At 41.1% G+C, this 26,758-nt stretch overlaps 2 protein-coding genes and 2 pseudogenes across 5 annotated transcripts; 3 read left to right on the forward strand and 1 right to left on the reverse strand.

Annotated features, from left to right (window-relative positions):
• The first annotated feature begins 915 nt into the window (after nt 1–915).
• LOC127762225 (nuclear poly(A) polymerase 4-like) lies at nt 916–6,882 on the forward strand. Of its 4 annotated transcripts, XR_008015450.1 has the most exons (12): nt 916–1,509; nt 1,627–1,704; nt 2,178–2,285; nt 3,427–3,489; nt 3,570–3,731; nt 4,155–4,268; nt 4,347–4,409; nt 4,522–4,854; nt 4,933–5,097; nt 5,246–6,092; nt 6,201–6,252; nt 6,425–6,882. XR_008015450.1 is itself a non-coding variant. In XM_052286654.1 (10 exons), the coding sequence occupies exons 1-10, from the start codon at nt 1,372–1,374 to the stop codon at nt 6,071–6,073; spliced, it is 2,052 nt and encodes a 683-aa protein (XP_052142614.1). In that variant the 5' UTR covers nt 916–1,371; the 3' UTR covers nt 6,074–6,882. The 4 variants fall into 4 exon arrangements, 2 of the variants coding, with proteins under 2 accessions (XP_052142614.1, XP_052142615.1); XR_008015451.1 differs by having other exon boundaries at nt 5,246–6,652; nt 6,784–6,882; XM_052286654.1 differs by having other exon boundaries at nt 5,246–6,882.
• Nucleotides 6,883–10,690: 3,808 nt separating this feature from the next.
• Nucleotides 10,691–14,144, reverse strand: LOC127762229 (receptor-like serine/threonine-protein kinase At1g78530; annotated as a pseudogene).
• An 8,513-nt stretch (nt 14,145–22,657) lies between these two features.
• On the forward strand, nt 22,658–24,288 carry LOC127761810 (receptor-like protein 52; annotated as a pseudogene).
• A 112-nt stretch (nt 24,289–24,400) lies between these two features.
• LOC127762227 (leucine-rich repeat receptor-like kinase protein CLV1B) lies at nt 24,401–26,558 on the forward strand. The gene is given in 4 exon segments (XM_052286658.1): nt 24,401–25,634; nt 25,636–25,877; nt 25,976–26,212; nt 26,215–26,558. Coding segments are annotated over 4 exon segments (1,704 nt in total). The 5' UTR covers nt 24,401–24,543; the 3' UTR covers nt 26,349–26,558.
• The last annotated feature ends 200 nt before the right edge of the window (nt 26,559–26,758 follow it).

Genomic DNA, 26,758 nt, shown 5'->3' on the forward strand with positions numbered 1-26,758 from the left:
TCTTGATGCTTGTATGCCTGGCCGGAGCGCCGCCTGAGCTCCAACAACTATGTGTTTGGTTTGTGCGCTGGTATATCCTGAGCTAGCCTGACCTGACTCTTCATTAGCTTGCTAAATCCTCAGGCAACTTCATTAGCCTGAGCCAGGCCATCGAATTTGGACGCCTGAGCTTCAGGCAGCTACTCTTAATGATGCATGTGTCATTTATTCCATACTTTGCTCTGGTAAAAGTTGCTTTTTGATATTTTATTATTCTTCAGGCATGTGTGCGAACCAAACACACAAAGCTTCAGGCTGCCTGATGAGGCAAGTGTTACATCTCCCAACGCTGCCTGTTCGGCGTGAGTTTTTCTCAGGCATGGCCCCTAGGACACGAACCAAACAGCCCCAAAGTCCCCGCGATCCATTCATGGTTGCGAATGATAACTAGAAGACTATTTTGGTTTTGTAATGGCGTCAAGCCATCAACTAGGGTGACAAATAAAGAACTATTTTGATTTTAGAGTTTTGATATACTACCTCCGTTTTTTAATAGTTGACGCTGTTGACTTTTCTCACATGTTTGACCATTCGTCTTATTAAAAAATTTTATGCAAATGTATAAGATATAAATCACACTTAAAGTATTATGAGTGATAAAACAACTCATAACAAAATAAATCATAATTACGTAAATTTTTTTGAATAAGACGAATGATCAAACGTGTGAGAAAAAGTCAACAGCATCATCTATTAAAAAACGGAGGGAGTATAAGCTTTTTTTTTTCACTATAAGATATGTTATAATACTATTTTAGTCGTGAGCTAGTTCCATAAAAAAAACAGCATTTCCAAATAAGAAGGGAAAACAAAGCTAGGAAAGTCGGAATCGCGTTGCGTGAAAATTAAATTGGGTCTTACTCTTAACAGGAAAAATGAAAATTTGTCACGTGCAATCCTCGTGTCCTAATCCAGCCGCCACTGTTCATGCTCTTCTCCGCCCGCAACGCAACCGAAACCTTCTCCTCCGCCGCCGCCGCCACCACCCCACCACCGCTGCTCGCCGGCGCGATTTTGCACACTCGTCATACCGGAGTGCTCGCTCGCTCGCTCGCTCGCGGTAGGGATAACCCGGCCGGGTTAGGGTTCCGCCATCCAAGGGGGTGGGGGAGGGGTGTGCTTGAGGCGCGTGGCTTCGGTTTTTCGTGAGAGGAAAATCCACGGCCTCGCCGTGATCCCGGCGGGGATTCGTGGTCTCTGAGGCACTGGTAGAGTGGTAGGTAGGTAGGTAGGTAGGTAGCTGCTGCGCGTGGGAGGGGGGGAGACTCCATTAATCTCGCGCGTCTAGGGTTTGTTTGTGTGTTTGTTTGGGTGGGTTCCGTGGCGGTTTCAATGGCGGGATCTTTCGTCGCGGTCAGGGGGAAGCCTCGGTCGTCCCCGAAGCGGAGCGGCGGCGGCGGCGCGGATCCGCCCTTGTCTCTGGCCATGCCGACCGTCGCCGATCTCCACAAGACGGCTGAGTTGGAGAAGGTTATTTATCTATCCACTGTTAGTAATTGATTATGTGTTGCGGCGTAGGTGTATGCATATGTTATTTACTAGTGATAGATGTTGCTTTTGTGTCACTAAGAAAACTTTGCTTTTCAGTTCTTGGTTGAAGCCGGCCTTTATGAAGGGGAGGAGGAGTCCGCGAAACGGGAGGAGGTTCTTCGGGAGATTGATCAGGTAATTAAGTTGCTTCCACTCTTACTTGCTATCAATGGCTAGTGCTAGTTATTTGTTAACCCAATGTAACTTGATATCTCTGAATATTATACGAGTTAGGCGGTGGGCGCAGAAGGGGATATGTAATTATCGCTTAAATTCATGCACTTTGTTGCCGGACTTTGCTTAGGCAGCATTGCTTTCATGTGCTTGTGTTGTTTCGGTTTTATATTATTCTAACCAAAATGATTTACTGTGCATGAATGTGTTGATGCCTGCGTGAGTACGATATACCAATTGCTAGTGCTTCCTCTGGGGCACAAAAGTCCTAACTACCAATATATGAACAAAATATTCTTGATTTGGAGCTTGCCATTACCTGCGCATGGTAATGCAGATTAACTTTGTATATGCTCACATGTTGTTTTCTTTGTATAAGAATTAGCCCTTTCTTGTTGTTTTATGAGGTCTTCTCTGCGTCTGCGATATTGCAGATAGTCAAGGAATGGGTGAAGAAGGTCACTATTCAGAAAGGATATAGTGAGCAAATGGTTAAAGAGGCAAATGCAGTCCTTTTCACTTTTGGATCTTACAGACTGGGGGTAAATGCTTCTTTTTGTTCCTTTTTCCTTCTAACACAGTTAAATGATCATGTTGATGTTTCTTTCTAGAGTGAGTCAAGCACAACCAATTCGTTATCACCTGAAATTGTCAGTCTTTTTAGCTTCCATTTAGATATATATACAACTTGAATATAACTATGGAAGTACTGTTGTTGCTGATACTTGGTTTCTTGATTTGTTCAAGCAGAATAACATACCCTAGCTTGGTTCTTTGGAGCTAGCAACTATTTTCAAATTGTGCAGCTTTTACTGGATTGATGATAGACTGGAGTAGAACAATATCTGATAATTATTATTTGAGACAAGAGCTGTGTAGAAAGAATTTAGAGTCTGTTCATTTGTGGTTCACAATCTATTGCATAGGTAGTAGATGCTGCTTGGTTGATGGTAGCTTTTTTCCTGTAAGGAAACCTGATAGTGTGGACAACTCCTGTTTTTTGGGAAAGATCCATATATTCATTTCCTTCCGTTTGTCCACTACTTAGCTGAACCTAAGCAAAAGATGTCCAAGAGGCTGACATCAAAGAACAAATAACACCCATAAAAAATAAAGAAAGAAAGAATAAAAAAGTAATCTTCAGTGGATAAGAAGAAATACGATTCTTATTTCGACACAACCACCCAAGGGTAGAGAAAGACCTTTTGCACCAAAACAGAAAAAACCCCACAAACGAAACTAGCTCCATCACGTACTAATGTATTTTGGAAGCTCTTCCTATGGTTTCTATAACTGATTAATAACTAGAAAGCTCTCTTGTCCTTCACTGGATAGGTCTAAAAGCCTAACATGCCAAAACAGGAATAAAATTTGCTATATTTATGCAGTTTAAAGTTTTTCATCCTTTTCTCTAACAATACATTCCTAATATACTGTTTAGTGCAATAATAATCTCACAAATTGCTGAGAATCATTCCTGGTCATGTTTGGCACAAATAAAATCATAGATACCTATTAAAGATTATTAAACCGCCAAAATTGAAAAGTGGTGTTTCTGTTTATCAGCGGGAACTCACAGTAACAAGAGTGTGTATTTAATAATATTTTTTGGTTGCTGTAAGTACTTTCCTAGTAGATCAATTTTCCTTTGTGTACTTTATGAATAGTGGCCTCTTTTGTTAGGTTCATGGGCCTGGAGCAGACATTGATGCACTATGTATTGGACCCTCATATGTGAAACGAGAGGTGAAGTCTTCTTTTTGTTGCATGCTGTCTATGGATTACTTAGGTCTTCATGATGGACATTAACAGTATTATTTCTCCAGGAGGAATTTTTTGTCATGCTATATGGCGCATTATCAGAAATGGAAGAAGTGACTGAACTGCAACCTGTACCTGATGCTCATGTACCAGTTATGAAATTCAAGTTTCGTGGGCTACCAATTGACCTTCTCTATGCCAGTGTATCTCTTCCAGTAATACCACCAGTAAGTTTTCATTTCCTAGGATTTCGTACATGAACTGAAATGCATGCTATGCATAACACACGCTTGAGATGGTGTTTTATGATTGCCTAATCCAACATCTGTTAGTTTGCCCATTTCCATTCTCTTCATTGGTTGCCTATCCCATTAGTTTCTGCAACTATGGATGGATCTGCTATGTTGAAACTTTTTATCAACCAATGTGTTGACTATGTAAGGCTGCTATTTGGAAGTGTTGTTGAAGGACATATATAATGTCTAAGCTAACTTTAATAGCATTAGCAGCTATAGCCTATAGGTGACGCCAAAGGCAAAAGTTAATTTGCCATCTTATACAATGTTTACATTAATCTGTATGGTTTACTTCATGAGGGAGTTTTAACTTGTTAAATTGTATATTTATTATTTTTTAATGTACCATTGCAGGATTTTGACATCTCTCAAGGATCTGTACTTTGTGATGTTGATGAAGCAACTGTTCGAAGTCTCAATGGGTGCAGGGTGGCAGACCAGATTCTTCGACTTGTTCCAAATGCGGAGGTAATTTAATTATGATATCACCATTTCTCTTATTATACAGTCCAAACCATGTCATTGTAATAAATATATGCTATGTAGATCTTCCGGAAAACACTCAGATGTTTGAAGTACTGGGCACAGAGAAGAGGAGTTTATTCTAATGTAAGCCTGGTTTTATCATCTATGATACACTTAAATGTGTTTGTGCTTGGATCAAAACCATTAGCATCAAAAGGTGCTGAATCGTTATGACGCCAAATGGTTTCCTTGTTAGGTTACTGGTTTGCTGGGGGGTGTCAGCTGGGCCCTATTGGTTGCTCGTGTCTGCCAACTTTATCCCAATGCTGTGCCAAGTATGCTGGTTTCAAGATTCTTCAGAGTTTTCACCCAGTGGCAGTGGCCAAATCCTGTGATGCTTTGTGCCATTGAGAACGATGATAACCTTGGCTTTGCTGTGTGGGATCCACGTAAGAATCCTCGTGATAGATCACATGTTATGCCTATCATCACACCAGCATATCCATGCATGAACTCTAGTTACAATGTTTCAACTAGCACATTGAGGGTTATTATGGAGCAATTTCAGTTTGGTAATAAGATTTGTCAGGTGCATTATCTATGCCTCAACTTTATGCCTCAGAGCACTAAATTCTGCATATGGTCTCATTGCCTATCTTTGATGCAGGAAATTGAGCTTAACAAGGCTAGCTGGAGTTCTTTGTTTGAGCCTTTCCAATTTTTCGAGGCATATACAAGATATCTAGTGGTTGACATTGTTGCAGATGATGATGATGATCTTCGGCTTTGGAAGGGATGGATTGAATCTCGATTGAGACAGCTGACTCTAAAGGTTGCTGTATTGTAGTAGCAGTAGTTTCTTATTACTCCTATATATGGATAAACTGCAATTTTTATATTATTTGAAGTGAACATTAAAATGAGGTCTATGAATATTCCATACTTAGAAACTTATGCAAGTTTGTCTTTCTAACATGCAGATTGAGCGGGACACTAAAGGGATGCTGCAATGCCATCCTAACCCATGTGAATATGCAGATCCTTCAATACAGTGTGCTCACTGTGCCTTCTACATGGGCTTATCAAGGAAAGAGGGAATGAAAATACGTGGTCAAAAATTTGATATCCGTGGAACAGTAGACGAGTTTATGCATGAAATTGGAATGTATACACAGTGGAAATCCGGGATGGATCTAGCTGTCACTCATGTCCGTAAGAAGGAGATCCCCCTTTATGTATTTGAACAGGGCTGCCAGAAAACTCGTCCACCAACGCCAATATGTGCAGAGCAGCAAGACCAGTCTGATAAAAATGACTCTGAAGTTTGCACAACGACAGCATCTCTGGTGGGTCAGCTCAAGCGAAAGTATCATTCTGTTGGAGGTGCTGACGTTGACTCATTCAAATCTGTTAGAAGGGCTTCAGTTAGCCCGGCTTGTGAGGAAGCATCAATTCAGTTGCATGATGATGCAAATTTTGGACTGACTAATTGCTCCACTTCACCACATGGATCTGAGGGGTCCACTGTATCAGGCAACAGCTGTGCAGCAGTTGGCACTATTGGTTTGGTTGATGAAACTAGCTTACCTGGCTGCTTGATGCCCAATGTTGAAAATGATCCAATTCGAACAATTTTAGAGCAGGCGCCTTCAGAAAGTGTGGTTGAGAAGGATGAAAGAAAACTAGAAGGAATTGAAAGCTTGGCAAGTAGCAACTGTACTGAATTCATGGAGGTTGCAGAAGTGGTCGCTGGGACGATCCTTACTGAGAATGGTGATATACGCTTAAGTGGACATGAAGTGATCTGAATTGGCCTTCCAGATGGAGGTTTTGCTTTCTGTGCACTCACTCTGTACTGTGCTTATCCTTTCATTTCGTTCTGCTTAAATTGACTGACCTATAAATATGAATATGGTGTTGGATTGGTTTGCAAAGATCTTTTCAGGTGTGGAACCGGATGCATCCCAGGTTTGAAAGCATTCTTGAGGCATGTCTTGTACTCTCACCCTTCAAATTTAACATTTAAAATGTTCTATTTGTCTATCCGGTGTTGTTTGGCACCTTCTCTGCCATGGAAGAGCTCGTCTGTCATGAACTGAGCAATTGGCGAGGAGTTGAAGAGAACAACCACCCTTGACACACCGAATACTTTGTCACAGATTTTGTCAGGAGACGGAGACTTGAACAGATGGCGCCAAATCTTCATCAAATCATACGCTGAAAGAAAAAAAAGGATGCCTTTCGGTTGCTTTCAGGATAAGAGAAGCTCTGGGATTGAGAAACCATGGAAGCTCAAATATGAAGTTCTTAGGCAAGGCTCTGGAGTTATGGACTTGTGGTTGTGGGAGGACTGAGGAGACTGAGCGAGCACCAGTGTATCAGTTAAGGTAGTGCCTTTCCTTGGCTGCTAGTTAGGTCTAGGTCAGTATATTTGGTAGTTTTAAAAGAAAAAGAAATAGAATGCCATTATTCTTGGCTATCCATTTTCACTGTGTCCACTTTCCTATACTTGTTTCAGATTCGTTGATGAAGTACTGGTGGTACTTCACAGGGTTTGTGAAAGATTGATGGGAAAAAGTGATATCTAATTTTGAATGAAGGTTGTTTTCATCCTGGATTCTACCATGTCTCTTTTCTTTTTTCAGTTTCAACTAGCTAAATATCCGTGCTTTACTACTAATAAAATATCTTTTTGAAGTGTGCTACCTATGTATTTGATAAGGGAAATATTCACCTTATTTTGATTTTATATGTGGCTATCCATTTAGATTTATTTTTTTAGTATTAAAAAGTTTAAGAAGTGTTTTGTAAAATTTACAATAGGAGTGTTTGGGTAGAAAATTCACTGTTACCACCATTAAATCCTTCTAAAGAAGAGCATAGCTTAACTGGTTAGATTTCTTGTGGTGGAACCAGCCCACCCAGGTTCAAATCTTAGATTTGACATGGGTGCTCGCATTTACGGCTAATTATTCTTTCAGTGGTAGACGACGTATCTATCGACAACGAGGCGCATGTGGTGATTTCGTCAATCTCAAGATATGCCGGCCCAGTCTTCCCGACAACGAGGCGCCTGTGGTGACTTCGTCAATCTCAAGATATGCCGGCCCAGTCTTCCCGACAACGAGGCGCCTGTGGTGACTTCGTCAATCTCAAGATATGCCGGCCGGCCTAGTCTTCCCGACAACGAGGCGCCTGTGGTGACTTCGTCAATCTCAAGATATGCCGGCCGGCCCAGTCTTCCGGAGGTGCTTATAGGGTAGGGGTAGGGTGTGCACGTAGACGACGTATCTATCGACAACGAGGCGCATGTGGTGATTTCGTCAATCTCAAGATATGCCGGCCCAGTCTTCCCGACAACGAGGCGCCTGTGGTGACTTCGTCAATCTCAAGATATGCCGGCCCAGTCTTCCCGACAACGAGGCGCCTGTGGTGACTTCGTCAATCTCAAGATATGCCGGCCGGCCTAGTCTTCCCGACAACGAGGCGCCTGTGGTGACTTCGTCAATCTCAAGATATGCCGGCCGGCCCAGTCTTCCGGAGGTGCTTATAGGGTAGGGGTAGGGTGTGCATGTGTGCGTTGCCGGCCCAGTCTTCCGGAGGTGCTTATAGGGGTAGGGGGTGAGTGTGCGCTGCGAGGCGCCTGTGGGCCCAGTCTTCCGGAGGTGCTCATAGGGGTAGGGTGTGCATGTGTGCGTTCATAGGGGTGAGTGTGCGCCTGCGTTTGTACTGTGTTTCTAAAAAAACAATCTCAAGATATGCCGGCCCAGTCTTTCGGAGGTGCTCGTAGGGGTAGGGTGTGCATGTGTGCGGGTGAGTGTGCGCCTGCGTTTGTACTGTGTTTCTAAAAAAACAATCTCAAGATATGCCGGCCCAGTCTTTCGGAGGTGCTCATAGGGGTAAGATATGCCGGCCCAGTCTTCCGGAGGTGCTCATAGGGGTAGGGTGTGCATGTGTGTGTTCATAGGGGTGAGCCCCTCAACTATGTAAAACCGTTCAAAAAAAGGTTCCAAGGCAGTTTGGATGCCCGGTTTCGTTGACGTGGCATGTTAGATAGCAAAAAGAAAAAAAGAAGTATGTGGGACCCATATCCTAGTCAGCATCTCTTTTTTCTTCTATTCTCTCTTTTCATTTTTGTTCTGTCTACTCTTCTCTTCTTTACCCACCGGCAGCAGCGGGGTGAGAGGCGGCAAGAAGATTTCATATAGAATCGAATAGGAGATAAATCAAAATATAGAATAAAAAATAAAATAAATTTCAAAAATAGAAAAAATAATTATAAGAGTTCAAGTAGAAATACAATTTTAAAATAGCTGAAATTCGGACTAAAAATAAGTAACGTTGGAAGAAGAGTTTATATAGAACGGAATACGATATTAATTAAAATTTGAAATAAAAAATAAATTTTTTTAAAAAATATAAAAATAATTATAGGAGTTCAAGTAGGAATAAACTTTATAAGTAATAAAAAATATTGCAATGAAAAATAAGAAATTTTCATAAAAAAAGTAGTTCATCTAAAACTCAACAATGACAAATAACTATAAAAAGGAGAGAAGCAATATACTCGTAAAAGAGTAGAGTAAATTTTCTGTATACCCTTGAAAACTCACTCAATCCCTTTTATACTTCTCAAATTTACCTGATCCCTTCTATACCCCTGAAAATTTAAATTGATCCCTTCCATGCCCCTACAATCACATTTTCCTTCAATTCACCGTTAAGTTGGTGGCAAATATCTTTAATGCCCTTGATGATTTAGGTTTGAATATAAGCTTGAAAACGATTGAAAATTTCAGTTGAGTGCACAATATGTGCATTTTAGGTAGAAAATGAAACTAAATAATTAGTGCGGAAAATTTTGACAAAAGTTTTGAAAATAAAAAAAGAATTTTTATTTGAAATTCAATAGGACAATATATTTTTTTTACCGGGAGCATTCATAAAAAGAATATGGTGAGCACTCGCAGTCCTATCTTTGTATGAATGCTCCTCATTTTTATGAATTTTTTAAAAATAAAATAAATACATATATTTTATTTCATTATCTAAAAGTAAATTTTGTCATAAATAATGTATCACACATAAACTCATGACTATAATAGTCTAGTGCGACAAACTTTTACATTTGCAATAATGTAATTCATAAATTTGTATGTTCATCCAAAGGGTAAAATGATCATTTTTATAGAAATTAGACGGTCAACTGACGGGAGGGGCATGGAAGAGATCAAAATCAAATTATGGGGGTATATAAGGAAGTAAGCAAAATTCAAGGGCATAGAAGGGATTAGCTAAAATTTTAGGGGTACACAAGGGATTTTCTCAAAAAAGTAAAATGGCGGCGGTTGATGGAACATCTAAAAACTATAAGCAAAACCACAAATCGAATCCCAATGATGATTAACTGGAGCAACGATAAATAGACCGGTAGGTAGCAAGGTCACGACGGTCGGCGGGACTTCTAGAAAGTAAAAAATAAATTGCAATGACAATCTTATTCGATTTTTAAATCTCAATGATAATAAATAGGGAAGGCAATGCGCGGGCCATATGGATACGGGAGTATAGTGCCGGAGGTAGCGGCGGTTGGCGGGACTTCTATAAAGTAAAAAAATGAATCCCAATGATAATTATGTTTAATTTTTAAAATCCCAATAACAATAATAGGGGAGACAACGGACGTGTTATGGAGGAGTACAATGGCAACGTTTGATAACACTTCTAAAAATTATAATAACAGAACCCGATGAGACAATGGACTCTAGAAACTAGAAGGTCCAATTAATTAACCCATTTTTTAAAAGATTTCAAGAAGGATAAGTAGAAGCTGTGGTAGATCGGGCAAACAAAATAGAAGGATGATACAAGAGTAAGAGGTAGCGGCTAATATGACTTCTAAAAACAATAAAATTAAAAATTAAAGGATGATAAGGTTCAATCTTTTAAGGTTCTAAGACAACGTGAAGGCTATTTAACAAATTTTAAGTAATATCATATATTAAAAAATAGATAATTTTATATGGATACTAGCCACGTAATTGCGCAGGGCAGCCTGCTAGTTTCACTCATGAGTCATGATATGGATTGACATCCGTTCATTCAATAAAATTTTAAGTGATTGCCACTTTACCATTCGCTGTTTACCAAATTAGCATGATGTATTTCTATTCAATCTCTGATTTAAATTCAACAGTACAGTTTACCTTTATGCTTATTGGCAACCCTAAGAGATTGCTTAAGTTTTTTCGCCAGGAAGACCGCCCATCCGGATACATTAAGAAAGAGAAAAAGTTATAAGAAAAAATACGACAGTACACCAGTACATGTCCAAGCACTACACGCTAACCACGCAAGCACAAACAACTCAGAGTTGCATATTATGTTCCCACCAATATGTAGAACTCTTTATTGAACGGCTTCTTTTTCACCTTTTTGTTTTCACGTTTCACAAATCCTATAATATTTTGTTCACACAAAGTCTCACAGCAATACACGAGGTAACATCTAGTCTAACTGACACTAGAAATCTGAATACGCTAAAGCATGGAGGGGAACATTTTACGCGTCCTCCTCAATGCACGAGAATGTTTGCTTGTAACAGAAAGAAAATGATGCAACTAGTGAACACGTGTGTACATGTTCGTAGGTAGGATTGATTTTTTTAGACGGAGGGGTAATAAACAAGACGATTTGATATGGAAGTGATCGATCAGACGAAACAGGGGAATCGTCTCCACCAGCGAGCACACTGGCGGAGGCGTCGAAGAACAGTCTGCATGGACGGCCTGCGCTGCGGGTCCATCATGGTGCACTCCACGCCGAGCTTGAACACGGCCTTCATCTCCTTCAAGTACCGTGCCGCGTCAGAGGCGATATCGTTGTCAAGGACATCGTCGGTGAATAACTTATCGTCGTAGCCGTGCCGTGCCCATGTATTCAAGTAGGCTTTTGCCCATGTCGTCAGATGGCCGTGCTGATCGTTGACTACTTTTCCCGTGACGATCTCCAGCAGGACGACGCCAAAGCTGTACACGTCGACCTTCTCGCTCACTTCGGTGTCCGTATACTCTGCAGCAAAATTAAATGGCAGCCAGTCAATCCTGAAGTAACATGATCGTTAACTAGTTTAACGATTTCTGAATTGGGAACGTACGCATTAGTTAATTATGCTGCCTCACCTGGAGCAAAATACCCGAAGGCCCCTGCATGAAGACGGACGTTTCCCAACAGCGTGTTGCGGCCGGCAAGATTGATCCGGGCATAACTGAAGCCAGAGATCTTGGCCTTGAAGTTGCCGTCAAGTAGGATGTTGGCCGGCTTGATGTCGCCGTGAATGATCGGCCTTCGACAACCGTGATGCATGTAGAGGATTGCTCCGGCGACGTCAATGACGATGGCCAGCCCAGCCCAGCGGCGGGCGCAGGCGCCTCTCGCCGGCCTGCGTGTTGTGGTGTATCCACTTGTCCAGGCTGCCGTTCTCCATGTCCTCGTACAGAATCAAGATCATGTCGTTCCTCCGAATGTAGCCTAACAGGATAATGATGTTGGGGTGGACGATCATGCCGAGCGTGGTCTCCTCCGTTTGGCGCCGGTTCTCGAGTTCGGCGTCCACACTCCTGGTCTCGTTCTGCATCTTCTTCACAGTTAATCTCCTGTAGGTGTCGCTGCTGTCGTCAATAACCCCCAAACGGTACAGTGGGTCTCCTGTCGTTGTGCCTGTGCTACTGATGATCCTGTTTACGTCCACAGCGTTGTGGACTAGATGATCCTCCATTTTATCACTTAAAACTATAGGAGTCATGTCGTCGTTGCGAGCCCTGCATCAACACATCCTACGGCAAAGATGACCACGCCACCAGCGATTACGGAGATGGGCACGATGGGGACGTTGATGATGAAGGTATTCAGACCCGACGGCGATGGCGACGGCGGCGGCGACTGCAGGGCCATCGCCATCATCAGCTTCCTCGGCTGGAACAGCTTCACGGTCACGGCCGGCGAGGGGGTGAACGGGCTTGTGCTCTCCGCCGTCAGCTTCTCGAGGCTGCCCAGCTGGCCGCTGGTTGCAGCCAAAAGGTTCCTGTGGTCAAGATGGAGCGACATGCATACGTGGATATAATCAGTACCGCAACTTTTACTAGTGCTATACAGTGACAGGTGTACGTACGTAATTAATTTACTACTTATAAACCGAATAATTAATTTTCCAAGTGAGATACGTATTAAATTGTTCAACGCACAATGACAATGAAATTAAACTAGCTAATCCCTGATCGACTTATGTTTGATACACCGTACGTTAGTACGTAGCTAATACTCCACTGACTCATAGTATGTTTGATTTGATCCACCATTAATTCCACCTAATCCTGACTGTGATAGTACGGCCGGCTGAGATTTGTAATAGTACTAGCTAAGATTATTCTGGCCCTTAAATTCCACCTCTCATTATATATATATATATATATATCTCCTTTATTACCCTTTTTAATTAATCCACTTTGTTCATCACCACAGTCACACATGCATTTGATGTCAACGAAGTGCTGAGAGAATAACGAGTCCATCTCTAGCATGCTTTGCTGCTTTTTATAGGTGTAGAGAACAACGAGAATTAAGTTAAAGTTAACTTTGTGCAGATCATGTTGGTTACTTCGAACTTCTTTTATAGGTGTATGATGATGCATGCCTATTATAAACTTATATACTCCCTACGTACGTCTCAAAGTAAGCGATCACTTTACCAGTTTAAAATGGTGGATGGGTTAGGTGTTAAACAGGAAGACTTTTCGGGAATGCTTTCTAGCAGTCGTCCGAGCACAAGCAAAAAAATTGGATTATGTCACACACATAAACTATTTCGTTGGAACCGTACATCATTTTTTTAGCATTTCTGAATTATATAAATTCTCATATTGATAAACTTTCCATGAAAAAATATGTTAAAATAAACAACGTGCAAGCAACGGATCAAGAAGAAACAAGAGAAAATGAAAAGAAAGGGTTGCACCATGTGCTACGCCGAAATAGAAGAAAAGTTGAAAGCGCGTAAAGTTTACGTGCGATTTCTTGTCCGTTTCACTTGAGGCCCAAACTACCGCACTAACTTATATATATTATTATGGAATTCATGCTTTGCAAAAAGAAAACTTTGGATGAATTCTATTTAATTGAAAGAGTAAGTAAGTACCTGAGATCGTGAAGCTGCGTCAGGGTCACGAGGTAGATGCAAGCAACAGTAGTCCAGCGTGCCGGGTTGGACGCCAGGGCAGGCGTGTCAAGCTCGGCAAGGCCTCCAATGGCAGCACCCGGATAGCTCACATTATTAATGAAGCTGTTAGTATCAAGTTGCAGTGACTTGAGCTTCGACAACCGTCCAATAGCCGACGGCACAACGCCAATATTGAAACCATTGTTGGACAGGTTGAGATGCTGCATCTCTGAGGACAGCTTGTCGATGTCGTCAGGGAGTCTGCCGGATAATTGATTATTGGATAGGTCAAGTAACTCTAAAGCTGAGCAAGCGTAGAGCACAGTGGGGAAATCACCGGTGAGATTGTTGTAAGAGAGGTCTATGGAAGTCAGGTTCTTGAGGCTGCAAATGGAGGCTGGAATTGGTTTGGCTATGTGGAAACTTGGGAGGAATTGGGCAGTGACCTGCCTGTACTACTGCATATAACACCAGTCCAGACACCCCCAGCCAGTTGCACCTAAAAGCCTAAACTGATAGGGAAAGGCGGGCAATTCACTTTATACACTTCAACAGTCGGTGTTGGGCTGCACCGTCGATTAGGAGCTGGACTTTAAGGGGAGAAACAGTAGTAGTAAGATGGCGAGAATGTTGTAGATAGCCAATTTTTGTGTGAAGTATGTTCATTCTTGGATGCTCAAGACATGGGGTGGGGTGGGGTGAGCTTAAATAGGCACTGCCGAGGAAGACGAACCCATTTTTTTCTCCGATACTCCAGTAAATGATACTCTGATGCCAACTTGCCAAGGCAAAAGGAAAAAAGATGCTCGATCTGATGGAAACATGTGAATTCAGCACTACGCTATCTAGTTTTCATGAGATAACACCACTATAGAACATCCTATCAGTGTTGTCTCTATCATTCCCGGTTTAATTAAACCCGGCACTGATAAAGATTATTTCGTACCCTCCAAACTCGTGTGCATTCTAAAAAACCCGACCCCGATCACATCAGTGCTGGTTTTTAAAAAAACTCGGCACCGATGGACTAAATGGAGAGAAAAACCGGCATCAATAGGTGGCGGCGAGAAAAAAATTAACTCCGGCCTACTCCTTTTTTCGTCAATCCCCAAGGGTGTGTTTGAGGAGAAGATGATTGAGGAGATTGGAAAGATACGTAAAACGAGGTGAGCCATTAGCTCATGATTAATTGAGTATTAACTATTTTAAATTTTAAAAATGGATTAATATGATTTTTTAAAACAACTTTCCTATAGAAATTTTTTTGCAAAAAACGCACCGTTTAGTAGTTTGAAAAGCGTGCGCGTGGAAAACGAGACTCAATCTCCCCTGTCTCCCCAACAAACAGAGCCCAAGTCTTCTAGCCTCATCCTATCTCCTCGCCCTCCCCATCTCCTTTTTTTGCGAATGCCATCCCAACATCTTCTCACCGTTCCTCAGATCTCTCCTCCAAGGTCTCCCCCGGGGACATCGCTGCTCCTCCACGCTTTCTCCATAACGGTGCCCGCTCCTCCTTGCTACCTCCGAGCTCTCTCCCTGGCGGTGCACTCTCCTCCTCGCCATTTCCTCGTCGCCTTCGGGCTTTTTCTCCGTAGCTGCGCCGGATCCAGTCACCTGGAGGTCGGGACCACCGGATTTGTTCTTCTTGAGGCCAGGGCTTGCCGAATCCAACCGCCTTTGACCTCACCGCCATGGATCACCTCGCACGTGCTTGGGGGCTGGCGGTCTGACCGGAAGGAGTTGATGGCGACGGCGGCGACTCAAAGGAGATGAGCAGCAAGGGAATCTACAACGACGATGACAGATCCTCTGGTATGGTGAGTCCGATATGTTGAACATGCAATGGTCAGCCATAGCGCAAGATTTTGATCTATGTTATGAATTGTTCTGATATATGATGTGATTAGCTTGTTCTTGTCTTCATAGTATGTGATGTGCTTCTTTGACGTGTGCATATGCTCGTGTGCTCTTGTTGATTTTGCATGGCCCTCCTGTCGGAACCTCAGATTGGTGGGCTCAAATTGATTGCGTGGGATCGAAGGAGCAAAAGAAGACGTCGAGAGGAGCTCTGCTTACCACTTGGTGGAACGTTTGGTTAGAAAGAAACAGAAGAGTTTTCAACAATATTTCAATCTCAGAGAGAGCAGTGGCATATATCGTAAAGCAAGATCTTGATCTCCATACCTCGGCTTTTAGGCCCCCATAAATTTTATTGTTTCGTGCCGTGTATTGTTGTACTGTTTTTCTTTTAATTTCTTCTGGACTGAACTGGCTTTGTACTGTTTTCCCCTTTCTAATTAAATTCCGGCAGATCTCCTGCCATCGTTCTCCTCAAAAAAAAAAGAGGGGGGGGGGGGGGGGGGAGGGGGGAGATTGCAAATGGGGTTGGGAATGGGGGCACTCGAAGCATCAGCTCGATTCGAGCCGATGCTTCAAGGTGGCCTCCTTTTTTTTAACTCGGGGGGAACACATCAGTGCCGGTTCCAAAACTGTCATTTTCTCTAGTAGTGATAATAAGCATCATGCGAATCATAATCATTTTCTTGGAGTAGTGGAAGACAATCACTTGGAATATATTATGATTATCACTTGGAAGGAAAATAAATAACTTATTTCTCATCTAATTAACCACAATATATATCACATCATGATCATGTAATCACATCGTGTATTATCTAAAAACTGTAATCACATCATGTAAACTACCATATATGGTGACCCGCGCAGATTGTGTGGTTAGCATCGTTACATTTTTTCACATAATAGCATATATATTCACACTTTATTATTAAAATATATTAAAATGGCAACAAAATATTAAATTATGTATGAACTTGACCAAACTAACCAATGTATAATGTATTATATATATATGTGATAGTGGTTCATTATTATTTTTATTTCTGGATTCTTGTATTCCAATTTGGACTCTAGACACCTCTTCTAATATAAATTCCTTATTTTAAAATTTTTAAGTTTCACAATTTATATTTTTTATTCATATATGGACTCTAAACCCTTCTTTCAATATTCCTTATTTTTAAACCCTGAATTTCAGTTATTTCAAAATTGTAATTCTGTATGAGCTCTAGTCTTCTCTTTCATATTCCTTGTTTTTAATTCCAAATTTCTGTTATTTGTAAATTGTATTTATATATGGATTCTACCTCTTCATTCAATATTTTTTATTTTTAAATTCCAAATTTTAGGTATTTCTAACTTGTATTCCTATATGGACTATAGACTCTTCTTCTAATATTCTTTTTTTACCTTCAAATTTCAATTATTTCTAAATTGTATTACTGTATGGACGCTAGACTCTTATCCTAATCTTTCTTTTTTTTTAATTTTGATTCTTTCTAAATTGTATTTCTATATGCACTCTAAGCTCTACTTTAGTTTTCTTATTTTTTTAATTCCAACTTTCAATTAGTTCTAAATTCCTATATGGACTCTAGATGTTTCTTTCAATATTTCTTATTTTTAATTCTGAATTTTGGTAATTTCTAAATTATATTTCTATATGGATTGTAGACTCTTATTTCAATATTGCTTATTTTTAATTTAGAATTTTAGTTATTTCTAAATTTTATTTCTATATGGACGTTAACTTTTAATTTTCTTATTTTTTAATCCTGAATATCAATTTGCTCAAAATTGTATACTTGTATGGACTCTAGTCTCCTATTCCACTACTTTTTTAATTCCGAATTTCAGCTATTTTTAAATTATATTTTTATATGGACTCTATTTTTTTTCTTTTTCTCTGTTTAATATGAGAATTTCTAGGCCGTTAGAGCAAACATGGAGGCTCCTTTCTTTATTACTTTAATAAGTTAATATATGAATGCAGCTGGTAAAAGTGGTGGTTAGGTTTTTCATCCAAGGGACTGATATTTGTATTCAATAATATTTGTAATTTTGATTTTAGGACTAAATAATAACCGTTATAAGTAAAATGAGTTGGTATAAAGTACAACTTGGTAAATGTTAATGAAAAACATAAAATTATTAAGGTATTAATAATAATTTTGAACCTCAGAGTTATTAAACCATCGTAAAATGATAATGCATATTCTGAAAAGAAGTGAAAAATTTATATTTACTGATGACATTTGGAATTGCTTATTTAATCATAAAAGTCTTATGGGAAGAATTCTTCCAAATTATACGGACTATTCTTTTAGTCTAAACTAGCATGGTGAACCGTTCAGATTACACACTTAGCATCATTATACTTTCTTACACACACACACAAACATAATTTCAAATTATGTATGAAATTGACCAAACAATTTATTCTTTGGAGCATAAATTTTTAAATTCGAATTTTAGTTATTTATAAATCGTATTCATATATGGATTCTATACTCTTTTCCAATATTCCTTATTTTTTAATTTTGAATTTTAGTTATTTATGAATTGTATTTCTATATGGTTTCTAACATCTACTTTTAATTTTCTTATTTTCAACTCCGAATTTCAATTAGCTCTATACTGTGTACCTGTATGGACTCTATTCTTCTCTTCCAATATTTTCTTTTTTTTTATTCTAAATTTTAGCTAATTTTAAATTGTATTTATATATGGATTGGATTTTTTTTTCTGTTTCTCCGATAAGCATGAGAACTTTTAAGCTGTGAGAGCGAACGTAGATGCTCTTTTTTCTAATACTTTAATAAGTTATCAGATAGCTATCATTTGAAATTAACTAATGTATTTCACATATCGTTGGAATTTTCATATTGTATTTGGCTGTGGCTTCCACAAGCTACTCCCTCCCCGTTGGAAAATATAAGGATTCTATAGGTTGTTTAGAAAAATATGAAGGTAAAGTCAAAATATTCCTTTATAATCATTTGAATTGTTAAATTTTAAGTACTTATATTTCTTTTCCAAACATATGATTAGCTTTATAATTATTAAATAATGAAAATATATTTTAAACAAAGGGAGTAGATTATTCCATCCCTCATCTAGAGGGGATTTCTTTTCTTTTTTTGGAATCATCTGAAGAGAAAAAATTAGTGCTTGCTTACGATCGTGTGCGTTGATTTCTGCGCATGCGTGGAAATTTTTCTTGCCATGCACTGTGGCAATGGCATGTAGGCCGTGTAGTGTATACCCTAAATAATGTACGTGGTGTTTGGTACAACAAATTAAAGATTGTTAGTAACTCAAATGTAAAAGAGATTGGTTTACACTCACAGGGGCAAATGGGTTTTGCACATATAGCGATAAGCGATTGCAAAGGAAATTGGCCATGCTAAAAACAAACTAAAAAAAAGTAAAAGTGTCCACCTTAAAAGAGTCAGGCCATAAGCATCACCAATTAGTTGCGCTAGTTAGGAATTTAAATATCTAGCGTGAGATTGGAAGACACTGATTCTACTGAGATTCCTAATTCACTATGGCGTGACAACGCGGATTAACTACCGCACCCGCTGCCTTTTACTCGGCGATTTCTCCAAAAGGACGGAGGAAAAGAAGCTTCTGTACGGAGAAAAAGAACGGTGGTAGCGAAGTGACCTGGCGAATATTCTGAATCTCTGGAGGAGCCGGCGCCGCGGGTTGCTTTTGAAAATGCTAGACAAACGACTACTACGTTCGACTGTCGTACGATCACGGCGTATGCGACGTATGATCTAGTCGGCCTCCGGTGTGATTCTCCGTCACTCGTTTGACCTTCCAAAAGCTCAAGTCGAAGCTAAGCAGCTAAATAAACGTTGCTTTGCATATCTCGTGAAACAGTGATCAGACTTGGACACTTGGTAGTAGTCTTGTAATTTCAATCGGTAAACTAAACACAACATTTGCATGTTTTATTTTTATTTAACAATTAGGCACTATGCTTGTGGTTTTGGATGTCACTACATTAATATCTATCTACTCCCTCCGTTTCACAATGTAAGTCATTCTAGCATTTCCCACATTCATAATGATGTTAATGAATCTAGACATTTATATATCTATCTATATTTATTAACATCAAAATGAATGTGTGAAATGCTAGAATGACTTACATTGTGAAACGGTGGAAGTATCTATCTATTATATTATTAAAACAACTTTTTGAAAGGAGACATTACGTTCGCTGTGGGGCTAGAAATTCCGACATTAATTGGAGAAAAAGAAAAAAGAAGGAGAGTCCAAGTAGAAGTACAATTTAAAAATAGCTGAAATTCTGAATTAAAAATAAGCAATATTGAAAGAAGTTTCCATATAAGAACCCAATACGAGATTAATCAAAATTCAAAATAAAAATAAAATAAAATCCAAAATTAGAAAAGGAAAGGAGAGTCAAAATAGAAATGCAATTTAAAAATAGATAAAATTCGAAATTAAAAATAAGGAATATTAAAAGAAGACTCCATATAAGAACCCAATACGAGATTAATTAAAATTTGGAATACAAATAATTCCCATATTAATTGGAGAAAAAGAAAAAAAAAAGAAAAAGGAGAGTCCAAGTACAAGTATAATTTAAAAATAGCTGAAATTCGGAATTAAAAATAAGCAATATTGAGAGAAGTTTCCATATAAGAACCCAACACAAGATTAATTAAAATTCGAAATAAAAATAAAATAAAATCCAAAATTAAAAAAGAAAAGGAGAGTCCAAGTAGAAATACAATTTAAAAATAGCTGAAATTCGGAATTAAAAATAAAGAATATTGAAATAAGTTTCCATATAAGTACCCAATACGAGATTAATCAAAAATGAAATAAAAATAAAATAAAATCCAAAATTAGAAAAGGAAATGAGAGTCCAAGTAGGAATACAATTTAAAAATAACTGAAATTCGAAATTAAAAATAAGAAATATTAAAAGAAGAGTCCATATAAGAACCCAATACGAGATTAATTAAAATTCAGAATAAAAATAAATAAATTCAAAATTAGCAAAAGAAAATAAAAGAAGAGTTTAAGTAGGAACCAATTTAAAATCAGCTGAAATTCGGAATTAAAAATAAGCAATATTGAAAGAAGAATCCATATAAGAACCCAATACGAGATTAATTAAAATTTAGAATAAAAATAAAATAATATCTAAAATTAGAAAAACTAAAAGAGAGTTCAAGTAGGAATAAAATTTTGAAACAAATGAAATTGAAAATAAAAAATAAAAACATTAAAATAACACAATACGATATTAAATAATTTTTTTAAAAAAATTCTGAAATTAGAAAAAGAAAAATAAGATTTCAATTAGGAATACAATTTATAAATAACTAAAATTTGTGATAAAAATAAAGATTATTGAAAGTCCATTTAAAACACATAATGAGATAAATTAAGTAACATGCCTATAAAGGAGTACGAGATATAAAAATTATTAATAAAACACCAAATATAATCCTAATGATGATTAAAAGGAGGGACTTAAGGCAGGCCGTGAAGCAAACATGTAAGGCGGTTGCGGGGACTTCTAGAAAGTGAAAAAAAAACAAACCCCATTGATAATCATATTCAATTTTTAAAATCTCAATGACGATAAAAAGGAGAAGCAGCGGGCGGGTGTATAAGAGTATAGTTATAGAGCCGTCAACGGTTGACGGGACTTCTAGAAAATAAAAAATGAATTCCAACAATAAAAAAGAGAAGCAGCGGGCGGGGTGTATAAGAGTATAGTTGCAAAGCCGCCGACGGTTGACTGGACTTCTAGAAAATGAAAAATGAATTCCAACGATAGTTATGTTCGATTTTTAGAATTACAATAACAATAAAAAAATCGCAATAATTTGGTTACAGGCATGGCATGATGTAATAATTCTCAAGAGGGTATTAATTATTGGATTTTAGGTGTATGGAAATTTGTGAAATCCAATAAATGGTTTCACTTTACTTGCAGTAATACCCTCTGAAATACTCCCTCCGGCCCAATTTATAATAGCAGAATGCTTCAAGTTTCCACTGTTACTATGACTGGATCGTCGGCGTTAGAGAATTCTTCTGCGAGTTCAACCGATGCCGTTCTGGAAATGCTGTTTGGCGATCGATCGCCCTGGGGATGGGGTAGCGATCAGATTCGCTCCCCACCTCCCCCTCCCTCCCTCCACCTGTTTCCTTTTTTGGCACCGCATTATTTTTATATTTTAGTAAATTTATGCACCTAAAGTTTATACACCTCAAGTTTACACATCTAAAGTTTAGAGACCAAAACTTTATAAAGTCAAAAGTTTATATATCCGATTCAAATTTGAATTTGAATTCAAATATTTTTTTATATAGTATTTCTATACATCTAAAGTTTATAGACCTAAAGTTTATATACCCGTTTCAAATTTGAATTTGAATTATATCTGATTCAAATTTGAATTTGAATTCAAATATTTTCTATATATAGTATTTCTATATATCTAAAGTTTATACACCTAAAGTTTATAAGTCAAAAATTTACATACCCGATTCAATTTGAATTTGAATTCAAATATTTTCTATATATAGTATTTCTATACATCTAAAGTTTATAGACCCAAAGTTTAGAAGTCAAAAGTTTACATACCCGATTCAAATTTGAATTTGAATTCAAATTTTCTATATATAGTATTTCTATACATAAATTTTTCTAACTTTTGTTTTTTTTAAAAAAATTGTGTGGTGTACTGTAGTAAAGAGAAGAAGGGGAGGAGGAAGGGGGAGAAGAGGGAGGAGTACAGGAGGGAGAGGGGGCAAACTGATCGCTGAAGGGCCCATACCGTACCGTTCACTCATCAGTCATCAAGCCCTGTCAATAGGATAAGCGGGCGAAGTCACCTCTTTGTCCACAACCTGCTGACACAAACGTGCGCAAGCCCCGTTCTCGTGACAGAACACATATTATGTAAAGCATAAAAAGACTTTCGACAGAACAGAATAAGAACATTTCGACTAGGAAAAGGCAATTCATGTCCCTCCTTCCAAGTAATTGTCTTGTACCACACCAGAAGGTGATCATCTTTTTCATTCTTCTAATCTTAAATACATTCAAGTTGGACCAAAGAGGATAGCATAGTGCTCAACCGACAACTCACATGTTTCTACCAGGTTATCTTTCGACTTTCGCTCACTGGAGGATTGAAGCTACCACGCCGAAGACTTCACCAGTGAGGTAGTGACCACTTTTTTGTCGTTCTCTCCGCCAACCTTATTTAAGTGGACGCCATGTAACATCCAAGAACACACCACACTCGCAAAAATGGTTGTCTACAGCATCCTCATCCTCTTTCTACTATTATTGATCTTCTCCATCTCCAACTCCCAATCGGCGGCGCAGCCCAGCGCCGACGAGCAAACACTACTCCTAGCAATCAAGCAAGATTGGGACAACCCAGCTCCACTCAGTTCATGGAGCAGCACCGGCAACTGGACTGGTGTTATCAGTACCAGCACAGGTCAGGTCACTGGCCTCTCCTTGCCAAGTCTCCATATAGCCAGACCAATCCCAGCCTCCGTTTGTAGCCTTAAGTATAGATGGCCAAAAGGCCCGAGGCCCGATGGCCCGGCCCATGGCACGGCGTTTTGGCCCGGCCCAAGCACGGCACGACTTGTCAGGGGTCGGGCCCGTGCCGGTCCGGCCCGACTACCGGGCCGTGCCTGGGCCTCTCCACCGGCACGTTGGGCCGGCCCGGCACGGCCGGGCCGGCACGGCACGATGGGCCTCAGGCTAGGCCCGACACATAAACAACAGGGAGTAAAAATAGACATATTATATGCCACGGTCGAAAGAATAGGGATGTAAAATAGACTTATTTTAGCTATATATATGTCAACCCAAAGAGGAGGGACAGAAAATAGACTTATTTTCACTATATATATGCCATAGCCCAAAGAAGAGGGACGGAAGATAGACTTATTTTCGCTATATATATTTCACGGCCCAAAGAGGAGGGATGGAATATAGACTTATATAAAAAGGCACGATGGACCACCCGCGCCTTCGGGCCGGCCCGGCACGGCCCGACGGCTGGTGGGCCGTGCCTGGGCGGGAGGCGTAGCCCATGGGCCGGCACGGCCCGGCACGAAGTGTCGATCAGGCCATGCCGGCCCGATGTCTGGTGGGCCGTGCCTGGCCGCGCCTGGGCCGGGCCGTGCCGGGCGGGCCAAAAGGCCATCTATAGCCTTAAGAATCTGACCTACATAGACCTCTCTTTCAACAATCTCACCGGTGATTTCCCCACGGTGCTCTACGATTGCTCAGCTTTGGAGTTCCTTGACCTATCCAACAATCAATTATCCGGCAAACTTCCGGACCGCATTGACAGGCTATCGTTGGGGAGGCAACACCTCAACCTATCCAGCAATGCTTTCACCGGCGATGTGCCGTTGGCTATTGGAAGGTTCTCGAAGCTCAAGTCATTGGTACTTGACACTAACAGCTTCAATGGGAACTACCTGGGTGCCGCCATTGGAGGGCTTTTGGAGCTTGAGACGCTGACGCTGGCGAAAAACCCGTTTGAGCCGGGTCCAGTCCCAAAAGAGTTTGGCAATCTCACAAAGCTGAAGTTGTTGTGGTTATCATGTATGAACATGACTGGGACCATCCCTGATGATCTATCGTCACTGACAGAGCTCACACTGCTGGACTTGTCACAAAATAAGATGCAGGGACAAATTCCCGAGTGGGTATTGAAGCACTAGAAACTCGAGAATCTATATCTCTATGCAAGCAATTTGAGTGGCGAGATTGGTCCTAACATCACAGCTCTCAACCTGCAGGAGCTTGATCTGTCCATGAACAAGTTCTCTGGATCAATACCAGAGGACATTGCAAACCTGAAGAAGTTGAGATTACTATATTTGTACTACAACAATCTCACTGGACCCATCCCGGCTGGTGTTGGTATGATGCTGAACCTCACTGACATCCGTCTCTTCAATAACAAGCTCTCTGGGCCCCTACCCGCAGAGCTTGGAAAGCATTCGGAATTGAGGAATTTTGAGGTGTCCAACAACAACCTCTCTGGTGAGCTGCCGGATACACTTTGCTTCAATAAGAAGCTCTTTGACATTGTGGTGTTCAACAATAGCTTCTTCGGCGTGTTCCCGACGAACCTTGGGGATTGCAAAACCATCAACAACATCATGGCATACAACAACCACTTTGTTGGGGACTTTCCCAAGAAGATATGGTCATTCGAGTTGCTCACCAATGTCATGTTTTACAACAACAACTTCACCGGCACTCTACCAAGTGAGATATCATTTAACATCTCAAGGATTGAGATGGGGAATAATCGCTTCTCCGGTGCCCTCCCGTTGGCCGCCATCGGTCTGAAGAGTTTCTTGGCGGAGAACAACCAGTTCTCTGGTGAACTGCCAACTGACATGTCTAGGCTCGCCAACCTCACCAAGTTGAACCTCGCCGGCAACCAGTTATCCAGCACGATTCCGCCGTCTATCCAATCATTGACAAGTCTGACCTCCCTCATCCTTAGCAGGAACCAAATTTCCGGTGAGATTCCTGCCGCAGTCGGGTGGATGGGCCTATACATTCTTGACCTCTCCGACAACAATCTCACCGGCGACATACCTCAAGATTTCAGCAATCTCCATCTCAACTTTCTCAACCTTTCTTCTAACCAGCTCTTCGGCGAGGTCCCGGAGACGCTGCAAAACGGCGCCTACGATCGTAGCTTCCTCAGCAACCATGGCCTTTGTGCCACGGTGAACATGAACATGAATCTTCCGGCTTGCTCCTTCGAAGGCCACAACAAATTGTCGACGACCTTGATCATCGTGTTCTCGGTGCTCGCCGGCGTCGTGTTCATCGGCGCCGTCGCCATCTGGTTGCTGATCCTCCGGCACCAGAAGCGGCGGCAAGACCTCACCGTGTGGAAGATGACGTCGTTCAGTAAGCTGGACTTCTCCGAGTGCGACATGCTCGGCAATCTCCACGAGGAGAACATGATCGGCAGCGGCGGCTCTGGCAAGGTGTACCGCATCCACGTCGGCGGCAAGGGCAGCGCCGGCAAGGTGGTGGCGGTGAAGCGGCTATGTCGGACGGCGGCCAAGTCGGACGCGAAGAGTGACAAGGAGTTCGACGCCGAGGTGAGGATCCTCGGGGAGGCACGCCACATCAACATCGTTAAACTCCTCTGCTGCATCTCCAGCGACGACACCAAGCTGCTCGTCTACGAGTACATGGAGAACGGCAGCCTCGACCGGTGGCTGCACCGCCGCGACGACGGCGCCGACGCGGCTGTGCGTCGCCATCGACGCGGCGAGGGGGCTCTGCTACATGCACCACGAGTGCGTGCAGCCGATCATGCACCGCGACGTCAAGTCCAGCAACATCCTGCTCGACCCGGGCTTCCGCGCAAAGATCGCCGACTTCGGCCTCGCCAGGATCCTCGTCAAGTCCGGCGAGCCGAATTCCGTCTCCGCCATCAGCGGCACCTTCGGCTACATGGCTCCAGGTGAGTTCATCACAAAATTATTCTTCAATTGTTCGTTTGGTTTGCTCGCGATCGAGCTCATGAGAATGTTCGACGATATGTCTGTCTCGCGGTCGCAGAGTACGGGTGCAGAGCGAAGGCGAACGAGAAGGTGGATGTGTACGCCTTCGGCATCGTGCTACTGGAGCTGACGACTGGCCAGGCGGCGACCGACGACGACTACTGCAACCTGGTGGATTGGGCGTGGCGGTGGTACAAGGCCAGCGGCGCGCTGCACCTGCACGATGTCATCGAAATGAGGATCCCGGACAGAGCGGCCTTCCTGGAGGACGCCGTGGCGGTGTTCCTGCTCGGGGTAGCTGCATCCGCGACGACCCGGCGTCGCGGCCGACGATGAAGGAGGTGCTCGAGCAGCTGGTCCAGTACGACCGCACGTCCAGCGTGGCCACCGCGTCCGACGGGAAGAACTCGCCGGCGGGAACCGGAGATTGAGCTGTTCCGGCAAGGCAATGAGGATAGTTGCTTCCTGGCTACCTGGCGCATCCCGTTTAAAGTTGATGGTCGCCGTGCATGAGTCGCTAGCTGTAGATTATGAAGTAACGTTTGTTGCTGTAGTGAAACAATCTTTGTACCCAGAAGAGGACAAACAAATTTGGTATACACTGTTTAGGTTCTGGATTTGTGCTTCACAATTCAAATAAAGCAACGCGGATTACATTCGGAATTGGGGAATTTTGAGGTTCCCAACAACAACCTCTGGTGAGCTACCGGATACACTTTGCTTCAATAAGAAGCTCTTTGATATTGTGGTGTTCAACAATAGCTTCTCCGGCGTGTTCCCGACAAACCTTGGGGATTGCAAAACCATCAACAACATCATGGCATACAACAACCACTTTGTT

This window comes from Oryza glaberrima, chromosome 2, assembly GCF_000147395.1.
Source record: "Oryza glaberrima chromosome 2, OglaRS2, whole genome shotgun sequence".
NCBI classification, from domain to species: domain Eukaryota; kingdom Viridiplantae; phylum Streptophyta; class Magnoliopsida; order Poales; family Poaceae; genus Oryza; species Oryza glaberrima.

What these genes read in the sequence shown, in the direction of transcription:
- LOC127762225 (XM_052286654.1), top strand. Translation starts at nt 1,372, where the DNA reads ATGGCGGGATCTTTCGTCGCGGTCAGGGGGAAGCCTCGGTCGTCCCCG. An exon ending in TTGGATCTTACAGACTGGGG is followed by an intron (nt 2,286 to 3,426) that starts GTAAATGCTTCT and finishes CTCTTTTGTTAG; the next exon opens with GTTCATGGGCCTGGAGCAGA. An exon ending in GACTTGTTCCAAATGCGGAG is followed by an intron (nt 4,269 to 4,346) that starts GTAATTTAATTA and finishes TATGCTATGTAG; the next exon opens with ATCTTCCGGAAAACACTCAG.